This window comes from Ovis aries, chromosome 26 (assembly GCF_016772045.2).
Source record: "Ovis aries strain OAR_USU_Benz2616 breed Rambouillet chromosome 26, ARS-UI_Ramb_v3.0, whole genome shotgun sequence".
In the NCBI taxonomy this organism is placed as follows: domain Eukaryota; kingdom Metazoa; phylum Chordata; class Mammalia; order Artiodactyla; family Bovidae; genus Ovis; species Ovis aries.
The window spans coordinates 37071158-37091850 of record NC_056079.1 but is presented as its reverse complement, the minus strand read 5'-3'; the positions used below and the strand labels follow the sequence as shown (position 1 = coordinate 37091850).

At 49.6% G+C, this 20693-nt stretch overlaps 1 protein-coding gene across 10 annotated transcripts; it reads right to left on the bottom strand.

The window, feature by feature from the left end:
* Positions 1–1519: 1519 nt before the first annotated feature.
* Positions 1520–17894, bottom strand: POMK (protein O-mannose kinase). Of its 10 annotated transcripts, none has more exons than XM_060406898.1 (6): positions 16549–17894; positions 15014–16080; positions 13970–14178; positions 12442–12584; positions 11373–11870; positions 1520–4078 (listed from the first exon to the last, which is right to left on the bottom strand). In XM_060406898.1, the coding sequence occupies exons 5-6, from the start codon at positions 11688–11690 to the stop codon at positions 3308–3310; spliced, it is 1089 nt and encodes a 362-aa protein (XP_060262881.1). In that variant the 5' UTR covers positions 11691–11870; positions 12442–12584; positions 13970–14178; positions 15014–16080; positions 16549–17894; the 3' UTR covers positions 1520–3307. The 10 variants fall into 10 exon arrangements, with proteins under 10 accessions (XP_060262881.1, XP_042097431.1, XP_042097433.1 ...); XM_042241497.2 differs by having other exon boundaries at positions 15014–15103; XM_042241499.2 differs by lacking the exon at positions 13970–14178 and having other exon boundaries at positions 12442–12542; positions 15014–15103.
* Positions 17895–20693: the final 2799 nt, after the last annotated feature.

Here is a 20693-nt window from a genome sequence, read left to right as displayed (position 1 = left end):
AATCCTAAAGGAAATCAACCCTGAATATTCTTTGGAAGGACTGATGCTGAAGCTCAAATACTTTGGCCACCTGATGCAAAGAGCTAACTCACTGGAAAAGACCCTGATGCTGGGAAAAGACTGATGGTGGGAGAAGAGGGCAACAGAGGATGAGATGGTTGGATGGCATCACTGACTCAATGGACATGAGTTTGAGCAAACTCTGGGAGTTGGTGATGGACAGGGAAGCCTGGCGTGCTGCAGTTCATGGGGTCGCAAGGAGTCAGACATGACTGCCTGCCTGAACAAGTAAGTTCTGGTACAGTGTGTTTTCATTTTTGTCTCAAGGGACTTAGGATTTTCCTTTTGATTTCTTCTGTGACTCATTGTTTGTTCAGGTGTGTGTTATTTAATTTCCACACATTTGTGAATTTTCTTTATTGTCTATTTATTTTCATTGGTTTCTGTTTTCACTCTTCTGTTACTCATTTCTATTGTAGTTTCAAACCACTGTGGTAAGAAAATGACATGAGATGCTTGATGTTATTTCAGTCTTCTCAAAATTGTTAATACTCATTTTGTGACCTAACAGCATAATCTGTCCTGGAGAAAGTTTCATGTGTGCTCAAGGAAAATGTGTATTCTGCTGCTGTTCGGCAGAATTTTCTATGTATGTCTGTTAGGTCCACTTAGTCCAAGATATAGTTAAAAATCCAAGGCTTCCTTCTTGATTTTGTCTGGATAATCTGTCCATGGTTGAAAGTGGGGTATTTTTACAATAACTATTATTGTATTGTTGTCTATTTCTCCCATCAGATCTATATGCATTTTGGGGTGCATACAGACTTATGATTTTTATACCCTCTTGATTATGATTTTTATACCCTCTTGATGAGCTGACCGCTTTATCATCATATACTGAATTCTGTCTCATTGCACTTTCTGACTTAAAGCCTGTTTTGTCTAATAGAAGTAGAGCTACCCCTGCTCTCCTTTGGCTTCCATGTGCATGGAATATCTTTTTCCATCCCTTTACTTTGAGCCTACGTGTGCTCTTAAAATGGAAGTGAGTTTAACACAGCAGAAAGTTGGGTCTTTCTTTTCCTCTTATGATTCTGCGGTTCTGTTGTTACTGAAGATAGAAACTGAAGGGCCAGGGCTAGCTTGGTGCCTGGCACTGGCACAATAAAGCATCATGGAGAACTCAGAGGAAGAGCAGAAGCTGGAAATGCCTCGCCGACTGTCTCACTTAGAAATTGGTTTGTCTGAGACCACATGTGAGTCAGAGGCAGAACTGGAAAATATGTCTTCTGATCCTGGCACTGTGTCCTTTCCAAATACCATGCTGTTCATTTTAGCTCTATCATCAATATTTAAAAAGAAATTCATTTGAAACTGAAAGTTTTGTTCTAATGCAAAGTCCCCAAATCAAGGAAAACCCTCAATCCAGAATTACAACATGAAAAGAGTTAACATCAGCTCAGCAGCTCCACACAGTAACTACTTCATCAAGTAAAATGGGTCATGAGAGATGCACGGGCCTGTGCAGAGGTGGGGTTTTCTCCCCAGCTTTATTGAGGTATCATTCACAAACCATAAACTTGCCCCCTTTATACAGCTCAGTGTTATTTAGTGTATTCAGAGCTGTGCAACTGTCACCATTTCTGGAAACTTCCATCTCCCCCCAAGAAACCCTGTACCTATTAGCAAGCCCCACCTTTCCCCCCATTCTTCAACTCCGTGCCCCTGCTAGCCCCTCTGGAACCACTGGGTTATTTTCCGTTTCTGTGGGTTTGTCGATTCTGGACACTTCCTACAAATGGAATCATACGGCACGTGGTCTTTCGTGATGGCTTCTTTCACTTAGTACCTTCATCCATGCTGGAGCACGACTAAGCGCTGCACGCCTTTCACGGCTGAATGTTACCCCTTTGTACCGAGGGACCACATTTTCTATTATCTGTTCACCAGCAAATGGACATCTTCATCCTTTGTCTATTATGAATAATGCTGCTATGAATATCTGCGTCCAGGTTCTTTTATGGACGTTTTCAATTCTCATTGGTAAATACTGCGAACTGGAACTGCTGGGTCATGGTAACTGTATTTTTGACCTTTTGAGGACAGTCAGAATGTTTCCCAAAGCAGCTGGGCCATTTTACATTCCTACCAGCAACGTATGATGGCTCCAATTCTCTCCATCCTTGCCGACATTTGTTACTATCCATCCTTTTGATTACAGCCATCCTAGTGGGTTCTGGCAGCATGTTTATAACAGACAACAGCAGTTAATATACTCTGGGCAAGCATATACTCTGACCAACCATAGGACCCAATCACCATGGGAGGCAGAAGAAGGGTAATACTGACCACACTCCCTGTCTACTGCCTGGATAGGCAAGGACACTGGGTCTCAAAATGTGGTTCCCACACCGGCAGCACTGACTGCAGGGAAGCAGTGAGAAATGCAGATCCCACCCAGACACTGAGTCCGAGACTGTGGGCCGGGGCCAGCTCACTGTAATTCCAAGGACCACCAGGCCTGTGCACAGCCTTTCTGCCCTCAATGCCAGCTTTAACCCCCTTGTGGTAATGATGAATATGCACCAAATCCTTCCTCCCCTGCAAACAAGGATGACAAGGACCAAGAAAAGCTCTCTGAAGGATTCAATCATGCGACTCAAGTGGAAGGTCTTCAACGCCTTCTAGTAATGAGTGAGTGACAGACACTGTTGGCGTAAAATGTTCACGATAATTAATGTTGAGCACAGAATAAATATCCAGCTGGAAGGTAAAGGGGAATTTCACAAGCACCATCCAAGGCAGTAGTAACACAAATGGGATTTCCGTCATACGTGATATTTTCAACGTTCCTTATCCACTCAAGGTTTCAGAGAGCATGCGTGCTAGCTCGCTGGGATGTGGATGACACAGGTGTGTCCCTGAGCAGTCACCTGAAACACAGTGGCGTCTCCCTGGTACCGTGAAGCACACTGCAGATACTCACCTGAATATCTTCCCCACACTGCCACTTAGAAGCCTCTCCAGCACGTTTCTCATGAGCCTACAGGCTAGGCTGTTAGGACGCCTCTGTGTAGCTCCATGCTTGTTACTTCCTTCAGATACTCATCAGACTCACTGCTTCTCTCCGCCTTTGCTTGCAGTCAGGCTCACGGCAAGGCTATGTGCTCCTGCTTAGCAACTCCCGCCAGGCGGTCAGGAGAAGAATAATCTGGGGCAGAACCACTAACACCTTCCATCAGCGCAAAACCAGTGCAACTCTTCCAGCTGTTCCCTGACTCCCATCCGTCAGCGGCCACACTGGCTTTCACAGCATCTCTCTTGTCTGAGATGTCGCGGTATCTCTGAGGAGATTCAGAACCTTCTGGTAAGTGTCCAGGACGGCCTGAGCGGTGGGTCTCTCTGCAGGCACCTGGCTCTTACACGCCTTGTGAATGTCAAACAAGTGGAATCGGACCATGTCGCTCCCTTCCACGTGCCCCAGAAGGAAACTGGAGACGTCGGGAATCTTCCAGACGTCACTCTTCTCGTCATACGCGGGCATGAGGTCGTCCTGGAAGGGCATGTCCTCTCCGAAGGGCCACAGCTGCTCTGGGGCCACGAAGTCCCCACGGAGCTCCCGGTGGCCACACTTCACCAGGGCCCCGGAGCTGCGGTTCACCAGGGGCAGGGCGTCCAGGTCATTGAGCACAATGCTGAAGTTGGCAGTCAGCAGGTACTGGGACAGGGTCTTGGGCAGGTCGCTGGAGTCGCACATGACCAGCGTGCCCAGGGGGCTGCGGTGCAGGAAGTCGAGGATGGCCACGTAGCCCAGGGCCAGCTGCAGCCTGTGCTGCCATGTATTCAGGCTGCGGTACTTGGCGAGGTTCAACGTCGCCTCCAGGTTGCCCAGGGAGCCCAATGGGTGGTACTCGGTGAGGATGGTGTCGTCATCCTCACAGTAGCCCACCAGCGTGACCACGTGCTCGCTCTGCAGCGCCTGCAGCATCCGCAGCCCGTGCAGGAAGTCGTCTCTCACCTCCGGCCTGGTGAGCCGCGACAGGGCCACCTTGCGTTCCTTCCACTCGGACAGAAACACCTGGAACAAAGCCACAGAAAACGTCAACCCGGAATCCTCGGCGGCTGGTAAGCCGCGAAGCAGATGCCTTGAGGTGCTGGCTGTGGTGCAGAGGACGCACAGAGCCAAGCGTGGGCTGTTCTGCAGACTCACTTAGGAGCCAGACCAGATGCTGGGTGAAGGCTGGGCCCGCAGGCAGTGGGGCAGCTGGTCTGGGAGTGGGTCTGTGGGATGACGGGCTTGCAAAGCAGATGTGGAAAAGGGGGTTCATTCCCCGGAGAGGGGGCTGCACGTGCAAAGACTGGGAGGGAGAAGGCTAAGGACGGGGAGAGTGGAAAGCTGGAGAACCCCAAGTAGGGAGTGAGTCCGGCCAGCCCATCGCACACACCAGCACTGCCACTCGCTTTAAAAGGTGCAGAGTAAACCACAAATAGGAACGGCTGTACGTAGGGAACACACTTTAACATGGCCATGGTTTTCTATGACTTTGGCTGCAACAGCAGGAGCTGAAATGACGCACACCTAGGCCAGCCATCCTGACACCGCCAGCCAGCGAGCAGCTGCCCTGCACGGCTGTGCACTCACACTGCTATCACAGGGAAAGAAGTAAGAACTGCTGACCCGCTGCTCGAGTCCCCAAAGGGAAGGCAGGGGTTGGAGAGGAGAAAACAGGCTCCAGGTCAGGGCCCGGCCGCCCGGGCCATGCTGGACCCCGTGGGCTGTGCCCCTCTGGCTTCCATGTCTTCACAGTTAAAATGAAGGTTATGGAAGCAACTTGGGGTGTAATTTTCAAGAGACTTCGGCACTTAAATCTAAGGCAACAACCTGAAATATATAAAAAGCTCCAGAAATAAAAATCTAGCATTATTTATAAAAGCCTAACTGGAACCTGTCCACCCATCAACAACTGGGAAGCGGTCCAGTTGTGCAGGGCCACTCAGGGAAGGTTACGGGTACAGCCAAATGCAGGTGCTATCTGATGGGGTTTTCACAGGTACAAGCAATGGTACAGATGAAAAGGACACACAGTGTTTTTATATTATTGTTCTAACTGCATAAAACAAAACTACATAGAAATCTAAGGATGTCTTCTGTTCTCTTTATATGCTTCCCGCCCCCTCCCCCCTTTATACCTTTCGGTATAACAAGAAAGAATATATACTAATCTAATATTTTAAAACATTTTTTTAAGAAACTAAAAAAATACATCAAATGGAGGAGGTAGGCTGGAAGACTATGAAAATTTACTGTGGGCCTGAGAAGGAAGGTTCATTAACAGAAAAACCCACAAAACTGTCGCTGTTGATCATTTATTCAAACAGTTGTCTTTCAAGACATTCTCCAAAACCCAAATCTGAGAAATTTCACTATAGATAATTTCTACTAAGAAGCCAAGTTGCCCTCGCTGCTGGAATCACTGTACGTTTTGTGAGTACATTTCTTAAATTTTAATATGGAACAGGTTTTATTCTCTTCACAGAGCTGTACAAGCACTGAATTTGATCTCTGACTCCAATAAAAAATCTGTTTCTGTTGAGATCCATCACTCCCTTGGGCTCCCCTTCCCCTCACTGGCACTAGCTTTTTTTTCATATAAAATGGGGATCACTAAAGAGAAGCTGCTATGGTTTTTTTACATTTATTCCACAAGAAATGCAGGAGAGCTTCAGCCACAGGCCTCATGACTTCCCCTCGAACCTCACTTATGTCTCATTCACTTTTGTGCCTCAGATAAATGAAAAGATTAAATACTACTGATGTTTATTATCAAATATTATTAGTCTTTGGGATCTCTCACAAATATCTGAAACCTCCAATATTGCATATTTGCAAGTCAGGGGTTAAGAATCATTTCTCAGCAATCTACCTTTTTAAAAAATATTATAAAAATAATCATGAATACTCCTCTTGATAAAAGTTCAAATACAGAGGGAGTAGAACTCTTTCCTCTGAATTTAATCCCCAGCCCAAAGGAAACTAGTTAACTGTTTGACTAATAACGTTCCAGACATTTTTCTATGCTTTTACACGTAGTAACACCCATTTATAAAACAGCATCTGAGTTATATAAAATGGGACTATTATATATATATGTATGTATGTATATATATATATGTCTCTCTCCAGGTCATTCTTTTTAAAGCTTCATAACATTTCATAGTATGGGTGCACAACCTATACTGGTGTATGTTAGGTAAGATTTTACAGAAGATCTTTGGTTTTTTCTAAAACTGAAGTATAAAAATTCATTAAATTTGGGACAGATGCTGTCAGGGTGGCTTAGGTTCACTTTTCTACACAGCTCTGTAATTTTACATGGGGCATTTAATATGACCTCATGTGATCTATTTTTAAAGAGTTGATGTATATCTAAATTATTTCCCACTTATTTCCTGTTAACAGCAGTGCTACAGTGAATAGCCTTATATTCACATCTCTGTGCACATGTGCAGATGTTTTCATAAGTTAGGGAAGCAGACGGATCACTGAATGAACACTATGTACCATCGGACCCTTCAGAGTCTGGGCCAACACGCGCTTTCACCAATCGTGTGTGAATCTTACGTTCTAGCCTCAACCACACTGCTGCTGCTGCTAAGCCGCTTCAGTCATGTCTGACTCTCTGCAACCCCACAGACGGCAGCCCACCAAGCTCCTCTGTCCCTGGGATTCTCCAGGCAAGAACAGTGGAGTGGGTTGCCATTTCCTTTGCCAATGCACGCATGCATGCTAAGTCGCTTCAGTCGTGTCCGACTCTGTGCGACCCTATGGACAACAGCCCACCAGGCTCCTCTGTCCACAGGATTCTCCAGGCGAGAATACTGGAGGGGGTTGCTATTTCCTTCAGCCTTACTGTTACCAATCCACTGGATGAAAAACCTTTCCCTGTTTTCACCTGTATTCTCCTGACTACGAATTCATCCCTGGCATTTCTGTGCGTCTTCTGTGGAAAGTCTGTTCACTATCCTTGATACCATCTCCTCTAGGATTGTTTGCTTCGTGCTTATTAATTTCTAGGAGCTCTTTATATATTATTCATGTGATCCTTATTATAAATGTAAAGACAAATTTTAGAAAATAGTATACGTGGTCCCTTGTAGTACAAAGTCTAATCTGTCTTCATTCATTTAACAAGTTACTTATGTCAATTAAAAAATCTGAAGTAAATCCCTGGCCATGTGAAATTTACATTCTAGTGCAGGAGGCAGACGATAAGAGAAAATAAACAGAAAGTGCGTAAAGTCCACTGGAAGGTAAAATACGCTTTGGAGAATAATTAAGCAGGGAAGGGGGAGAATTTACAACTTTTACTAGGGGAAGCTCTCGCTGGGGTGATGCTCAAACAGGAAGCTGACGGAGATGGAGGAAGGAGCCAAGGAGCTTCTGCGGACCACATCCCAGGCAGGGAGGACAGCGGGGCAATGGCCTCTGGAGATGCGTCCACAGCCTGCAGTGGCAGAGCAGAGGGGGGTCAGGGGGTGGGGAGCGGAAGCTGGGAGAGGCCTTCAGTCACTGAAAGGGCTGGAGAAGGACACAATGCCCTCCACTGAGGAGCCAGAGCAGAGGAGGGACACCGCTGCACGTGGCCACACACACGGCACTCCAACTGCAGTGAGAGCAGCCGAGGCGGGCCAGGGCGGAGGCAGAGAGCCCCATCTGGAGGATATGGAGATAGGCAGGCACTAGGCACAGAGCCCCGGCTCGAGAGGGCACAAGGCAGAAGCCTCGGAAAGGCCAACTCCTAGCTCTCTCCCATGTGCAGAGACACTGCACCCTGCTGAGGGGCTGAGCATGGACATGGACAAAGGGGCATGACAGGGCTGCCTCCCGGGGTGGGGAAGAGATCAACTCTGGGATTAATACACATGTGCCACTAAATATGAAAGGGATAACCAACAAGACTCTACTGTAGAGCGCAGTATTCTGTAAGAAGCTATATGGGAAAAGAATCTGAAGGACAGACGAGCAACTGATTTCACTCTGCTGTACAACTGAAATTAACACCGTACTGTAAACCAGTAATACCCCAATATAAAATTAAAGTTGAACTTAAAAGAAAACGGAGGCCTCCTGCCTGTGGTGTGAGTAGCTGGGTGATGGCGAGAGGGAGGAGGCTGAGGGGATGGTCTGTGACACACCTAGTGTGAGAAGTCTTTCAACAGCCAAGATGTGGGGGAGGCAGGGGATAGAAAAGTCCAGAGTTCACCAGGGGACAAAGGTAGGGACGGGGCCGGATGAGGCCACCCAGGCATCGGCACAGAGGAGAAGAGAGGTCCTGGATGAGGAGGTGGCCGAAGGGTGGACACTGCTTTTTCACACATCTGCGCTCCAGCCAGCCTTCCACATGGAAAACATCACCTCCAGCCCTTTCTGGGGTTACACAAAGCCAGAGGGCGACAGAGGAAGAGAAAGAACCGAAGCGGTTCTTCTGACGGGCACCAACCCGGACGCTCTGCTTCTGTAGAGGACCTTTCCGCACCGCTCATGGGGTCCTCAAGGCAAGAACACTCAAGGGGCTTGCCATTCCTTTCTCCAGTGGACCACGGTTTGTCAGACGTCGCTACCATGACGGTCTGTCTTGGGCGGCCCCACACGGCATGGCTCATAGCTTCTCTGGGTTAGAGGCGGCTGTGGTCTGTGTGATCAGTTTAATTAGTGTTCTGTGACTGCAGTTTTCAGCCTGTCTGCCCTCTGATGGAGAAGGATAAGAGGATAATGGAAGCTTCCTGATGGGCAAGACTGACTGGGGGGGAAACTGGGATCACAGATAAAGCAAGAAAGTTCCAGATAAATATCTACTTCTGCTTTATTGACTATGGCAAAGCCTTTGACTGTGTGGATCACAACAAACTGTGGAAAATTCTTCAAGAGAAGGGAATACCAGACCACTTTACCTGCTTCCTGAGAAATCCGTATGCAGGTCAAGAAGCAACGGTTAGAACTGGACATGGAACAATGGACTGGTTCCAAACTGGGAAAGCAGCACATCAAGGCTGTACATTGTTGCCCTGCTTATTTAACTTATATGCAGAGTACATCATGCGAAATGTGAAGCTGGATGAAGCACAAGCTGGAATCAGGATTGCGGGAGAAATATCAATAACCTCAGACATGCAGATGACACCACCCTTATGGCAGAAAGCGAAGAAGAACTAAAGAGCCTCTTGATGAAAGTAAAAGAGGAGAGTGAAAAAGTTGGCTTAAAACTCAACATTCAGAAAACTAAGATCATATCATCCAGTCCCATCACTTCATGGCAAATAGATGGGAAACAGAGGAAACAGTGGCTGACTTTATTTTTTGGGGCTCCAGAATCACTGCAGATAGTGACTGCAGCCAAGAAATTAAAAGACACTTGCTCCTTAGAAGAAAAGCTATGACAAAACTAGACAGCATATTAAAAAGCAAAGACATTACTTCGCCGACAAAGGTCTATCTAATCAAAGCTATGGTTTTCCCCACAGTCATGTACGGATATGGACCATCAAGAAACAGGAGCGCCGAAGAATTGATGCTTTTGAACTGTGGTGTTGGAGAAGACTCTTGAGAGTCCCGTGGACGGCAAGGAGATCCAACCAGTCCATCCTAAAGGAAATCAGTCCTGAATATTCATTAAAAGAACTGATGCTAAAGCTGAAACTCCAATACTTTGGCCACCTGATGCAAAGAACTGACTCATTAGAAAAGACCCTGATGCTGGGAAAGACTGAAGGCAGGAGGAGAAGGGGGCAACAGAGGATGAGATGGTTGGATGGTATCACCAACTTGATGGACATGAGTTTGAGCAAACTCTGGGAGTTGGTGATAGACAAACGATTCACCTCTGACTCCTTCCTTGCATCCTGCCTCTGGTCCCCAGACAGCCAGGCACAGCCTCAGCTCGTCCCCGGGTTTCCTGCTGGACCCTGGTCCCCAGATACCCACTATCACCTTGACCCTCTGGGATGAGAAGCCCACGGCTCTCTTCCTTGCCCCAAGGGCAAGTTTCAGCCAAAGAAACAAAATCTCAGGGTAACAGCCTTTTGGTCGCCCTTCATTTTAATGAACAAGCCACACCCTTAACTGACTTCTGGAGTCATCCTGCCTCAGTTAACACAGGCACAACCCCTGCTGAAACACAGCCCATGAGATGGGGCTCTGGAGGCTTCTCATGAGAACTGAATTGGCCCCTTTGGTTTCTCTTTTTAAAGTATAAAAAAGTTTCTTAATCAATGTGATAGCATGCTGATATAAATCACAGCAATATCTTTTTCCATCTGTCTCCTAGAATAATGGAAACAAAACAGAAATAAACAAATGGGACCTACTTAAACTCAAAAACTTTTGAATGGCAAAGGAAACAATAAACAAAAGGAAAAGACAACCCACAGACTGGGAGAAAATATTTGCAACTGATGTGACCCACGAGGGATTAGTCTCCAAAATTTACAAACAGCTTGCTTGCATGACCGCTTAATGGCATCAAAACAAACCACCCGGTCCTCCTGGTGAATCAGTGGTAAAGAATCCATCTGTCAGAGCAGGGGACATGGGTTCGATCCCTGGTCTGGGTAGATTCCACAAGCCTCAGAGCAACTAAGCCCGCTGCGCCACAACTGCTGAGCCTGTGCTCTAGAGCCGGCGTGCCCAGACCTCTGCTCTGCAACAAGAGAAGCCACTACAAGAAGGCCATGCACCCCAACCAGAGCTGGCCCCCTCACCGGAACGAGAGAAAGCCCAGGCCCTGCAGTGGAGACCCAGCGCAGCCCCCCAAAATAAACAAAATGAATTTTTAAAAAAAGACATAGATAATAAATACATAAAACGGATAACAAGGACCTCCTGTCCAGCACAGGGAACTCTGCTCAGTGCTATGCGGCAGCCCGGATGGGAGGGGAGTTGGGGGAGAATGGATACATGCCTATGTGCAGCTGAGTCCCTTTGGCGTTCATCTGAAACTATCACAACGCTGTTAACTGTCTATACTCCAAAGTAAAATAAAAGTTTTTAAAAAACAGCACTGTACAGTTGGAAAAATAAGAACCGAAAAATTTGCCTCCTTCAGCATTGCACGATTTCTATCATTTTTATATTTTTTACGTATGTAATCTTGCAGATAGGAACAGCCTCTGGCACAGCTTTCCATTTTGCTTTTCTCCTTAGGGCAGCACTCTCAGGCTCTGACACAGGCTTCCTAACGACCCCTGCTGACCGCGGAACACCCTACAATGGGTGGGCCACCCTTTACCAGGGTGGCGTCCCTGCAGTGAGGTTTCTGGGGTGACGCCGGCCCTCCCCCGGGCTGCCCGCCCCCTCGATGGCGAGCGGGACTCACCGTCTTCACGGCTCCCTCCCCGACGCGCTTCAGAGGCCTCACTTCCGTCCTCAGCTGCTCGCAGGACAGCCACGGGGAGCAGGTGGCCGCCTGCCCCATGCTGAAGTGGCCGGGCGGGCAGCGGCCGGGGTGCGCCGTGGGGCTGCGGGGCGCGGTGACGAGCCGGTCGAGGCAGAGGTAGAGGAGGATGTTCATGAGCGCCATGGACAGCAGCAGCCCCACGGCCGGGGGCAGCTCCCTGGGCGCAGGCCCCTTCCTGCCCTCCGGGGGCCTCGTCTCCATGGCACTGCGCTCTGCCAGCCCCTCAGACGGAGACATGAGGCGTGGTCACAGCCCAGGCAGACTCAGGAAGGACGGAGGGGCCCGGGGCCGCCGTGAGCAGCCGCGGGCCGCGTGCCCGATGCCGGCTCCTCCCGGAGCCCCGACTTTTGACTGCAGGGTCGAGCAGAAGGCAGTCTTGGGCCTGTCCGGCCGTGTCTCTGTCTCCCCTACAGCCACCTGCAGTGAGGAAAGGCAAGCACCGCGCAGCTAGCAATGCTAAGAGGAAAGCAAAGCGCGGCTCTGGAGACGGCAAGGGAGAGAGAAGCTGGGCTGGGGGCCGTCCGGGATGCTGAGGGGCTGGGGTGCTCCTTGGGAGGTGCTCAGAAGCCCCCTGATGCTTTTAAGAAGCAAAGGTGTGAAAGGGTGCCCCGGGAGGTTGGTGGGGGAGGCGGCGGTAGGGGAGGTGGTGGTGGGAGAGGCTGGGTGGGGGCCCGGGCCGGAATCCAGGATGAGCGCTGATAAGAAGGCAGGTGGCCTGACAGGGGTGAGGTGGGGGCGCAGGTGACTCTCAGAGGCCCGGGAGCAGGTGCTGGGCCAGTGCGAGGCAGGGACTGCTGCCTGGCCACAGGGGGCTGGGAGGAACCTGGATATCGGGCCCTCCAGGATCCTGGGGTGGACGCTGGTTGCCACCCACCGGGAGCGGCCAGAGCAGAGGGCACGGACTTAGCCGCAGCACCAGGCACATGAGACACAGTGCCTGACGGACCCTGGGTCTCGGGGCCCAGGACACGGCGACACAAAGCCTTACCTGCCGGGAGGGCCTTCCTTCTTGCTCAGGTTTCTGGCCAGACTCCTGGATCGGTCAAGGCTCCAGCTGGCTCCACGCGCTGGTTTCAAAGCACTCTTCCTCTAAGTACCAAACAGGAGGTCTGTTGAATAAGACTTGTGACTCTGCACACAGACAAACGGCCACAGTCCAAGCAGCTCCCTTTCCCAGGCCCTCCCAGCTAGGGGGGTCTCCCAGGCTCCCGATCTCCGGGTCGGTGCAGGGGGGCCGGGAGCCCAGGCCTCCCCGCCAGCCCCTCTTTGCCCCCGGCCACCCCCATGACCCCCATCACTCCCTCCTGGAACCCACTCCTCCAACACGTCTTAGGCAGCCTGTACGTGCCCTGCTGTGGGCACTGCCAAGCGCCAGGCCATCCTCTTTGAACGACGCCTGCCTTCTCACTGCAAACTGTTCTCTGCAAGCACAAACAGAAAGTCTGCAGCCCCAGGACCTGGCGGGGAGCTCGACGCCTCCGCTCTCGTCTGGAGCAGCTAAGTCGCTCTGCCTGGAGAAGCCACTTCTGTCTCTGACCCAGAGTTGAGCACAGGGAATACAGCCATTATTTTGTAGTAACTTTTAAGTGGAACATAAGCTTTAAAAATACTGAGTCACCATGTTGTATGCTTGAAACTAACGAAATAGTGTAAATCACCTATAATTCAATTAAAAACTTAGGCTGAGATGTAATTCACACACTGTAAATTTGAGGTCATCACCTCACACCTGTCAGAATGGCCATCAGCAAGAGAGACAAGAGATAACAAACGCTGGTGAGGAGGTGAAGAAAAGGGAGCACTCTGACTCTGTTGGTGGGAACGTTCATTGGTGCAGCTGCCACGGAAAGCCAGGTGAAAGTGCCTCAAAACACTAAAATTAGAACCATCACATGATCCAGCAATCTCACTCCTGGGTGCATATCCAAAAAAAACCCCAAAAAACCCCTACTAATTTGAAAAGATACATGCACCCCTATGTCCATAGCATCATTATTCACAAGAGTCAAGACATGGAAGGAACAGTGTCTGTCAACAGAGAATGAATGAAGATGCTGTATGTATTTTTATGTGTGTGTGTGTGTGTATATATATATATATGTATATATATATATATAAAATCTTAACACGAAAAGATAAAAAAAATACTTCCCAAACTCAACCCTCCCCCCTCAAATCCGCTCTTTTCAGTGCTCGCGATCTCAGAGGTGCCAGCTGTAATCTCCCAGTGACCACGCTGCAGGGGTCAGCAGTGACAGCGCTTCTGCTGAGCAGGGACTGTCAGAGGGGAGGGACTCGTCTCAGCCACACCACCCTGGACACGCCAGACCGCATCTCCCCTCCGAAGCTAAGCGGGGTCAGGCCGGGTTAGTAGGTGGATGGGAGAAGGGAGGACTCTTCCACGGGTCAGTGTACTTTGCCCTTATCGGAAGAGAACGCAGGGCTTTTATCATCTCTGCCGTCACCGCGAGGAGCTCAGGGACCCCCTCCTCTCTGGGACCAGGTGGGGTGCTCACCCATGGCCCAAGTCCTGCCAGCAGCACCCAGTGACGGCCCGGGCGCTATCTGCTCGCCGTCCTCGAGATCCCGGGCCCGCATCTTTCTCTCCGGCGCCCTCCCTCCAGACGTCTCCCAGGACTCTGGTGGACGCAGCAACAACATTAACCACTCCGGCCTCACAGTCTCCAGAGTGTCTTCCCCCAGTGCCTGATTCTTAGAAGCTGACCTGCAAGAAACAGGCAAAACTCCTGCCGTCTCTCCTCTGTGGCATTTAAAGTGACCAAGAGTGTCTCGACTTAGACCTGAGGTCAGAAGAACTTTTTCCCATAAAGTGCCAGACAGTAAAAGTTCAGCTTTAGGGGCCAGAGCGGTAATCGAGGGGCCACACACTGGGACGTGCGGGGCGTGCAGCGGCCGTGCAGTGTGACCGGGGGACGGTCACGTCCCTCCATCCGGCCGCCAGAAGCAGCCAGGCCCTCCTGCACCAGTGGGGCGAGCATGGCTCTGCTCCAGCAAAACTCTGCTCACAGACACTGGGATTCGAGCCTCACGTCACAAAAGACTGTTCCTTTGTTTCTTTCCCCCAGTATTTAAAAACGTGAAAGGGATCCTTAGCTCACGGGCCACCCGAGAATGGGAGGCGGGAGGAGCGGCTGGCCGGCCCGCCTCAGGGGATGGCATCCCTCGGGTGATGTCACGGGCTCCTCTTCCATTCCACGCCTTCCACGTGGTCTCATCCACGCACACGGCTCAGGCGGCCGCGTACACGCCAATGGTTTCCAGCCTCTGCTGTGACCTGGCTCTTTCTCCTAAAGCATCACTTAGCCGGGGACCCCTCAAGGTCTGGGATGTCCACACCTGAATTCCCTCTCCTGTCGCCAGCATGCCTGCCACGCAGGGGTCCCCACTGTGAGGGGGACTCAACCGGGGAACTTGATGTCTCCATCCCCTAAGCACGACCGACCAGTCACCATGGACAGTCGCTTCAACCCCTGAAAGCTCCCAAATCTACTCACTCTCCGCTTCCCTTGCTCCCCAACCCCAGCCTAAGCATCTCCTACCTGCGCTTCTGCGACACTCTCCCACAGCCTCTACCACTGCTTTCTCTTTTCCAATCCATTCCCCACAGCAAACAGGATCTTTATTCTTTCCTGAAATGTTGCAAGCACAGAAAAAGTGACAACGTAGACCACGAGCAGCTATCCAGCTCTGTCAGGTAACACTGCGTCCCCCTTTGTAAAGAAATAATGCCAACAGGGTTGAAGCCACGCACCCGTTGCAGTCCTGTTCTGCTCCCTCCCAAGTAACCCCCATCCTCAAGTGGGTGGGTCAGCGGTTCTTAAACCGTGTTCCCTGCACCTGCAGCAGCAGCAGGAGCATCTAGAACTTCTGAGGAACGCAAGTTGTTGAGTCCTCACCCTGGACTTTCTGAATCAGGAACTCTGAGGTGGAGTCCAGACATTTGTGCTCACAAAGGTGATTCAGGCACCTGCTAAAGGTTCAGAGTTTCCACGCATGCTTTTTATTTTCACCACATAGATGTGTGCTCCTAAGTAACAACCCAGAACACACAAATGTTTCCAAGCTTTACACAAGCGGTCCTGTCCTTGTAACCACAGGGGCCTGGTTCCAGGACTCCCATCAACATCAACGTCTGTGGGGGCTCAAGTCCCTCCTCTGAAATGGCACAGTGTCCCCGCATCAGGGATGCGGAATTCAGGGAGCGCTAAGAGTATATCCTTGTAAACTTGCTTCTTTTAAAAGCCCAGCTTTACATTTCTGAGGTTTTACCCAAGTGCATACATGAAACTCTAGTTCACTCTTGTGGACTGACTATACAACTGCTGGCGAAGCAGGTTTTGCACACACTTCCCGTGCCCGCGTGGAAGACGTCCTCTCTGGTATACACAATGAAGCACAAATTTTGTCACTCTTGGCTTTAAAAACATTTGACAGCCCTCTCTGCCCTCAGGGGTTTCCCAGGTGGCTCAGACAGTAAAGAACCTGCCTGCAATGCAGGAGACCTGGGTCGGGAAGATCCCCTGGAGAAGGGAATGGCAACCCACTCCAATATCCTTGCTGGAGAATTCCACGGATAAAGGAGGCTGGCGGCCTAGAGACCAGGGGGCTGCAAAGGGAGAGACATGAGTGAGCAACGAATACTTTCACTTTCTCTGCTCTCAGGATAAACTCGACTCTTGATACCTACCCCGAAAAAGAGCAGCCTCAGTGCCCCTTCTCCAGACCCAGCCCTGCCCCGACACTGCCGCCCCCGGCTCTCCTCATCCCTGCAGGCCCCCTTGCAGGATGCCGGTTCCTTCCTCCTTGACTGTGAGGTCGAGGACCCCCTGCCTGCTGCGTGTACCCAGGTATCCCGGCGGCTGGCGGGCGGCAGGGGCTGGATCCCTTACTCCCCGGTCCTCACGGGCTCAGACGCCGCCTACCCCTTCTGCGTCACTCCTCCCGTGTTCGCTCTCGGTGCCCTGTCGCTCTCACTCACCACCCGCTCCGCGGAGTGGAGCAGCCCCTCACCTCCCACCAATCCTACCCTGCACCGCCAGGGGTAGAGTCAGATCTTACAAGGTCTGAAGCTTACTTTGTTTTCTTTTGGAGGGACGTCGGTTTCTTCCCTGCCACTCAAGGCTGCCAACCTCAGGACACGTTCACATCTTCGAATCTGCGCTGGACTCTCATCATTACCCCTTTAACGTATTTCTTGTCCACTTGACAGCCGTGCGCCTCAACAGCCTTTCAATGATCCCGAAGTCCCCTCAAGCACTTCTGAATCCCATCTCAGAAAGACACGCACCCCAAAGTTCAGCTACCATTTACAGTGTCAGTCTGACACGGATTCTGTGAGCTAGCTAGAACTGCTATTATTCCCATTTCACAGATAAGAAAAACTGAGGCAGAGTTAATTACCCAAGGTGACTAAAACTGTACACAGAGAAGTCAAGCTTTCTGGCCTCAAATTAACATTCTTCCTCTAAATCCTACAGCCTCAGACAATGGACTGAATTGAATACAGCTAGGTCACCGCAAGGATTAGGGGATCCACGCTGAGACCCTGAGACTGTCCATCCACTTATTAAAGAAGTCTTTTACTCACCCCATCACCTGATTTTTTTGTTTGTTTTAAACACATATTTCTGGAGTAGGCTGCCCAGAGTTAAGGGATAAGGTTGTACGGCTAAGGGAATGTTCTTGCCCAGAAAAGAGCAAACCGATACCGAAAGCGACTGCTTAGGCACTGCTTAAGACACACTGGATTTCTGACAATAATAAGAAAACACTGGTAACAGGAAAAGTGGAAACTACTGCTATACACTCACAGCTTAATTTTTAAAAAAGAAAGAGAGAGGGAGAAGCGTGAAGAAAAAGAAAAGCAATGGAACAAAACTGGTTTCTGCCATCTATAGAATATCTTTTACAACCAGAGAAGAAACGAATTCGTGCTCCACAATACAACTCTGGTTGTACCCCACGTTGCCAACGAAGCACAGGTACATTAATTATTTTAAATATGCTGGATGCCTGCTTAGCCTTAAGGTTCTAAAGCAGACATCAAGGGTGGAGAAGACGAGACCACCGAAGAACACGGCTCAACCCTGTTTTTCAAAAGTGGGGCCAGCAGACGACTGCACCGGACCCAGAGCCGCCCCCGGAGGCAGGGGCAGCGCGGCGCCGACCACCTCCGCCGGAGGTGTCCGTCCCGGCGGAGTGTCCGTCGGCTCCAGTCCGGCTCCAGGCGCCGGGCAGTACGCGGACCAGCTGCCCTCGTTCTCGCCCGCAGCCCCTAGCCGCTCGCCGGCTGCACGCGCGGCTCCGGGTGCGGGCTGGCGCGGCGCCTCTGCCACCCTACCTGCGGTGCCCTCCCCCGCCGGCCGCCGCCCCTACCTGCGGTCCCCTCCCCGGGCCAGGCACGAGGGCTCCTGCGCCTGCGTGGCCGGAAGCGCGCCCGCTAGGACCAGCGCCAGGCTGCCCCGCGGGCTCCGTCTCCCGCTACGCACGCGGAAACGCCGGAGGCCGGAACGCAAAGCAGGAGTCGGAGCGCACCCGGAACCAGCCCCCGCGCACTGGGCCGGCCCTTGTTCCGGCTGGTACTCTCAAGTGCGCGAGGGTGGTGATGAAGCTGCGGGCCGGTGATGCGAGGGCGGGGCGGGGCGGGAACAATAAGGACCGGTATGCTCTAGACCCGCCCAGCGAAAAGCCTGGCTTCCAAAGGGTGGTCCTTTAACCTGGTACCAAAGCTTCACGGCTCCAGGGAACTTTCTAGAAGTGCAAATTCTGGCCTGCATCCCAGACCCAGGGCTGGAGCCCAGCGCTCTGGGCTTTACAGGCCTCCGGGGATGCCCATGTTGGGCGTGCACATTTGTTAAAGTGTGGCTTCATCCTGGAAAAACCCTAGGTGAATGCAGAAAAATGCACCCAGCTGAGCCGTGCACAGGAATGCACGGAACACACATGCGCACACACCTCAGCGTCTCCCAGTGTCCTCAGTTCGTGTGTTAGAGCCACACTTACCCACATCTGGGGTTACAACTTTTGCAGTAGATTTCAGAGAACTCTCCATCACTTCACAATAATTAATAAGCTGCAACCCTTACGATGCCCATGTCTAGAACTGAAAAATAATCAAACTGACCAGAAAGGTTCAATAGCAGAGTGCAGATGACAGAAAAATGTCAGTGGACCTGGACAGCTATATAGAAATGAATAGATATATAGAAATATAAATGAGCTAAGGTGACCAATAGAGAGAAAAAAAATAGAAAAAAGAACAAAAGCCACCTGCTGGACAAGAACACTCTAACCTTCTTGCCATCAGAGTCCCACAGAAGATATTATTTGAAGGAATAATGGCTTAAAATAGCCTAAGTTTGGTGAAAAACACAAATCTACGGAGTCAAGAAGCTGAGCAAACTGAATGAACCCAAAGATCTCCATTTCCAGACACAGCAAAGTGAAATTGCTAACACAAACTAAAGATTTTGTAAGCAGAGAAAGGACATGTACCTGAACAACCATTCTAAAGACACAAGGTGGCATGACATTTCTTAAGTGCTGAAAGATCTGTAAACGCAGAATTCCATACCCTGAAAAAATATCCTTCAGGAATGAAGATGAAATAAAGACATTCTCAACTGAAGGAAAACTAAAGAGAATTTGCAATCATTGGAACTAATCTGAAAGAATTGCTGAAAGAAACTTCTTCAGACAAAAGAGAAATTATACCAGAGGGAAACTTGGAACATGAGGACTGAAAGAAAAATAACAAAAATGGTATGTCTTTGGGTAAATGTGATAGACTACTCTTACTGAGTGAATCAAAATATGCTTGGTGGCTGAATGCAAAAAGTACAAAATTATCTGATGGGGTTCTCAATGTAACTATGTGTAATATGGGCTTCCCAGGTGGCTCAGTGGTAATGAATCCACCTGCCAATGCTGGAGATGTAGGTTTGATCCCTAAGTTGGGAAGATACTCTGGAGAAGGAAGTGGCAACCCGCTCCAGTATTCTTGCCTGAAAAATTCCATAGACACAGGAGACTGGTGCACTACAGCCCATGGGGTCACAAAGAGTCAGCCACAACTGAGCAAGTGAGCACGCACACACGCTCGGTCTCTCTCAAAAGTTGGGGTCCCTGAGGTCAGAGATAGTAGCATCTTACTCGGTTTTCTAGGTCCAGATTTCCTTTAATGGGTGTCCAAGCTAGTGCTGTTTACCATATTTGAAGTTAAAAACCTTTGTTCACTCATTAATAAAGCAATAAACCCGTCACACATTGACAAAAATAACATTTTATAAAACTTACATTTTCCAAAAAACCAACCAACCAGGAAAATGGCATTGCTTTACATTTTTGTGAATCTCTTTTGTCGGACTTAATAGAAGATACCCAGATTCTCCTATCTGGTGCTATATTCAATCTGGTGCAATGTGACGTTTTGGGTTAAAGTACATGAAGAAAATTCACTCATACACACATACATAGTCGGAAAGGCAGTATTTCCATAGTCTTTTATGAAGCTGTATATATCTTTGATACTACACCAAAACTCGACAAGTGGTAGTTTCTCAAAGGTTAGTTGCAGTGTGGAAATCTGCAACCTTATCAATGTACCTTTTGTGTTGTTACAGCTTGTAACATGAATGGATTGTTTACGCATGCGCAATATCATAGATGGGTTATTGGAAAATGTGGGGTCTATCGAGCTATATGGACTCACCAATTGTTGACACGTTTAACTATTCATTCTTGACTCAACAATGAATTAATTCATTAATATCACTTTGATTTCATCAGAAGGGTCTGTAGGTACTGGGAAGCTGTCAGGCTCACTGTGGTAGATTACAATTTTCCCTTGAAAGCACAAATTTTACGATTGGCAGCAAACAGTTGTTCAAGTACAAATGGTGTAGCAAGAAGAGTGGCCTGTTTGGGGCCACAAAAAATGTTTTTCTTCAAGAGAACCAGAAAATATACCTTAGGCATGCTTCCATTCAGTCACAGAAAATACCGAAGACAGGAGTATAGTGAATAAAGTCTGTAATTACTGATGCATCAAGTACATTGTTCAACGAGTGCAGGCAGTGAAGAATACGATGACGACTCAGTGCCACCGCCTTGATGGAAGTTAAGGCACCAGCAGTGCAGATGGCAACACAGTCAAAGTATTACTGCACAATGAATTCTGAGCTAGAAGGCCCCTTAGAGGCTGACATGTTAATTGTTAAT

Bases quoted from the DNA above. Each gene is read 5' to 3' on its own strand.
- POMK (XM_060406898.1), bottom strand. From the start codon at position 11,690: ATGTCTCCGTCTGAGGGGCTGGCAGAGCGCAGTGCCATGGAGACGAGG. The intron at 4,079-11,372 runs GTGAGTCCCGCT...GCTTTGTTCCAG, and splicing joins GGGAGGGAGCCGTGAAGACG to GTGTTTCTGTCCGAGTGGAA.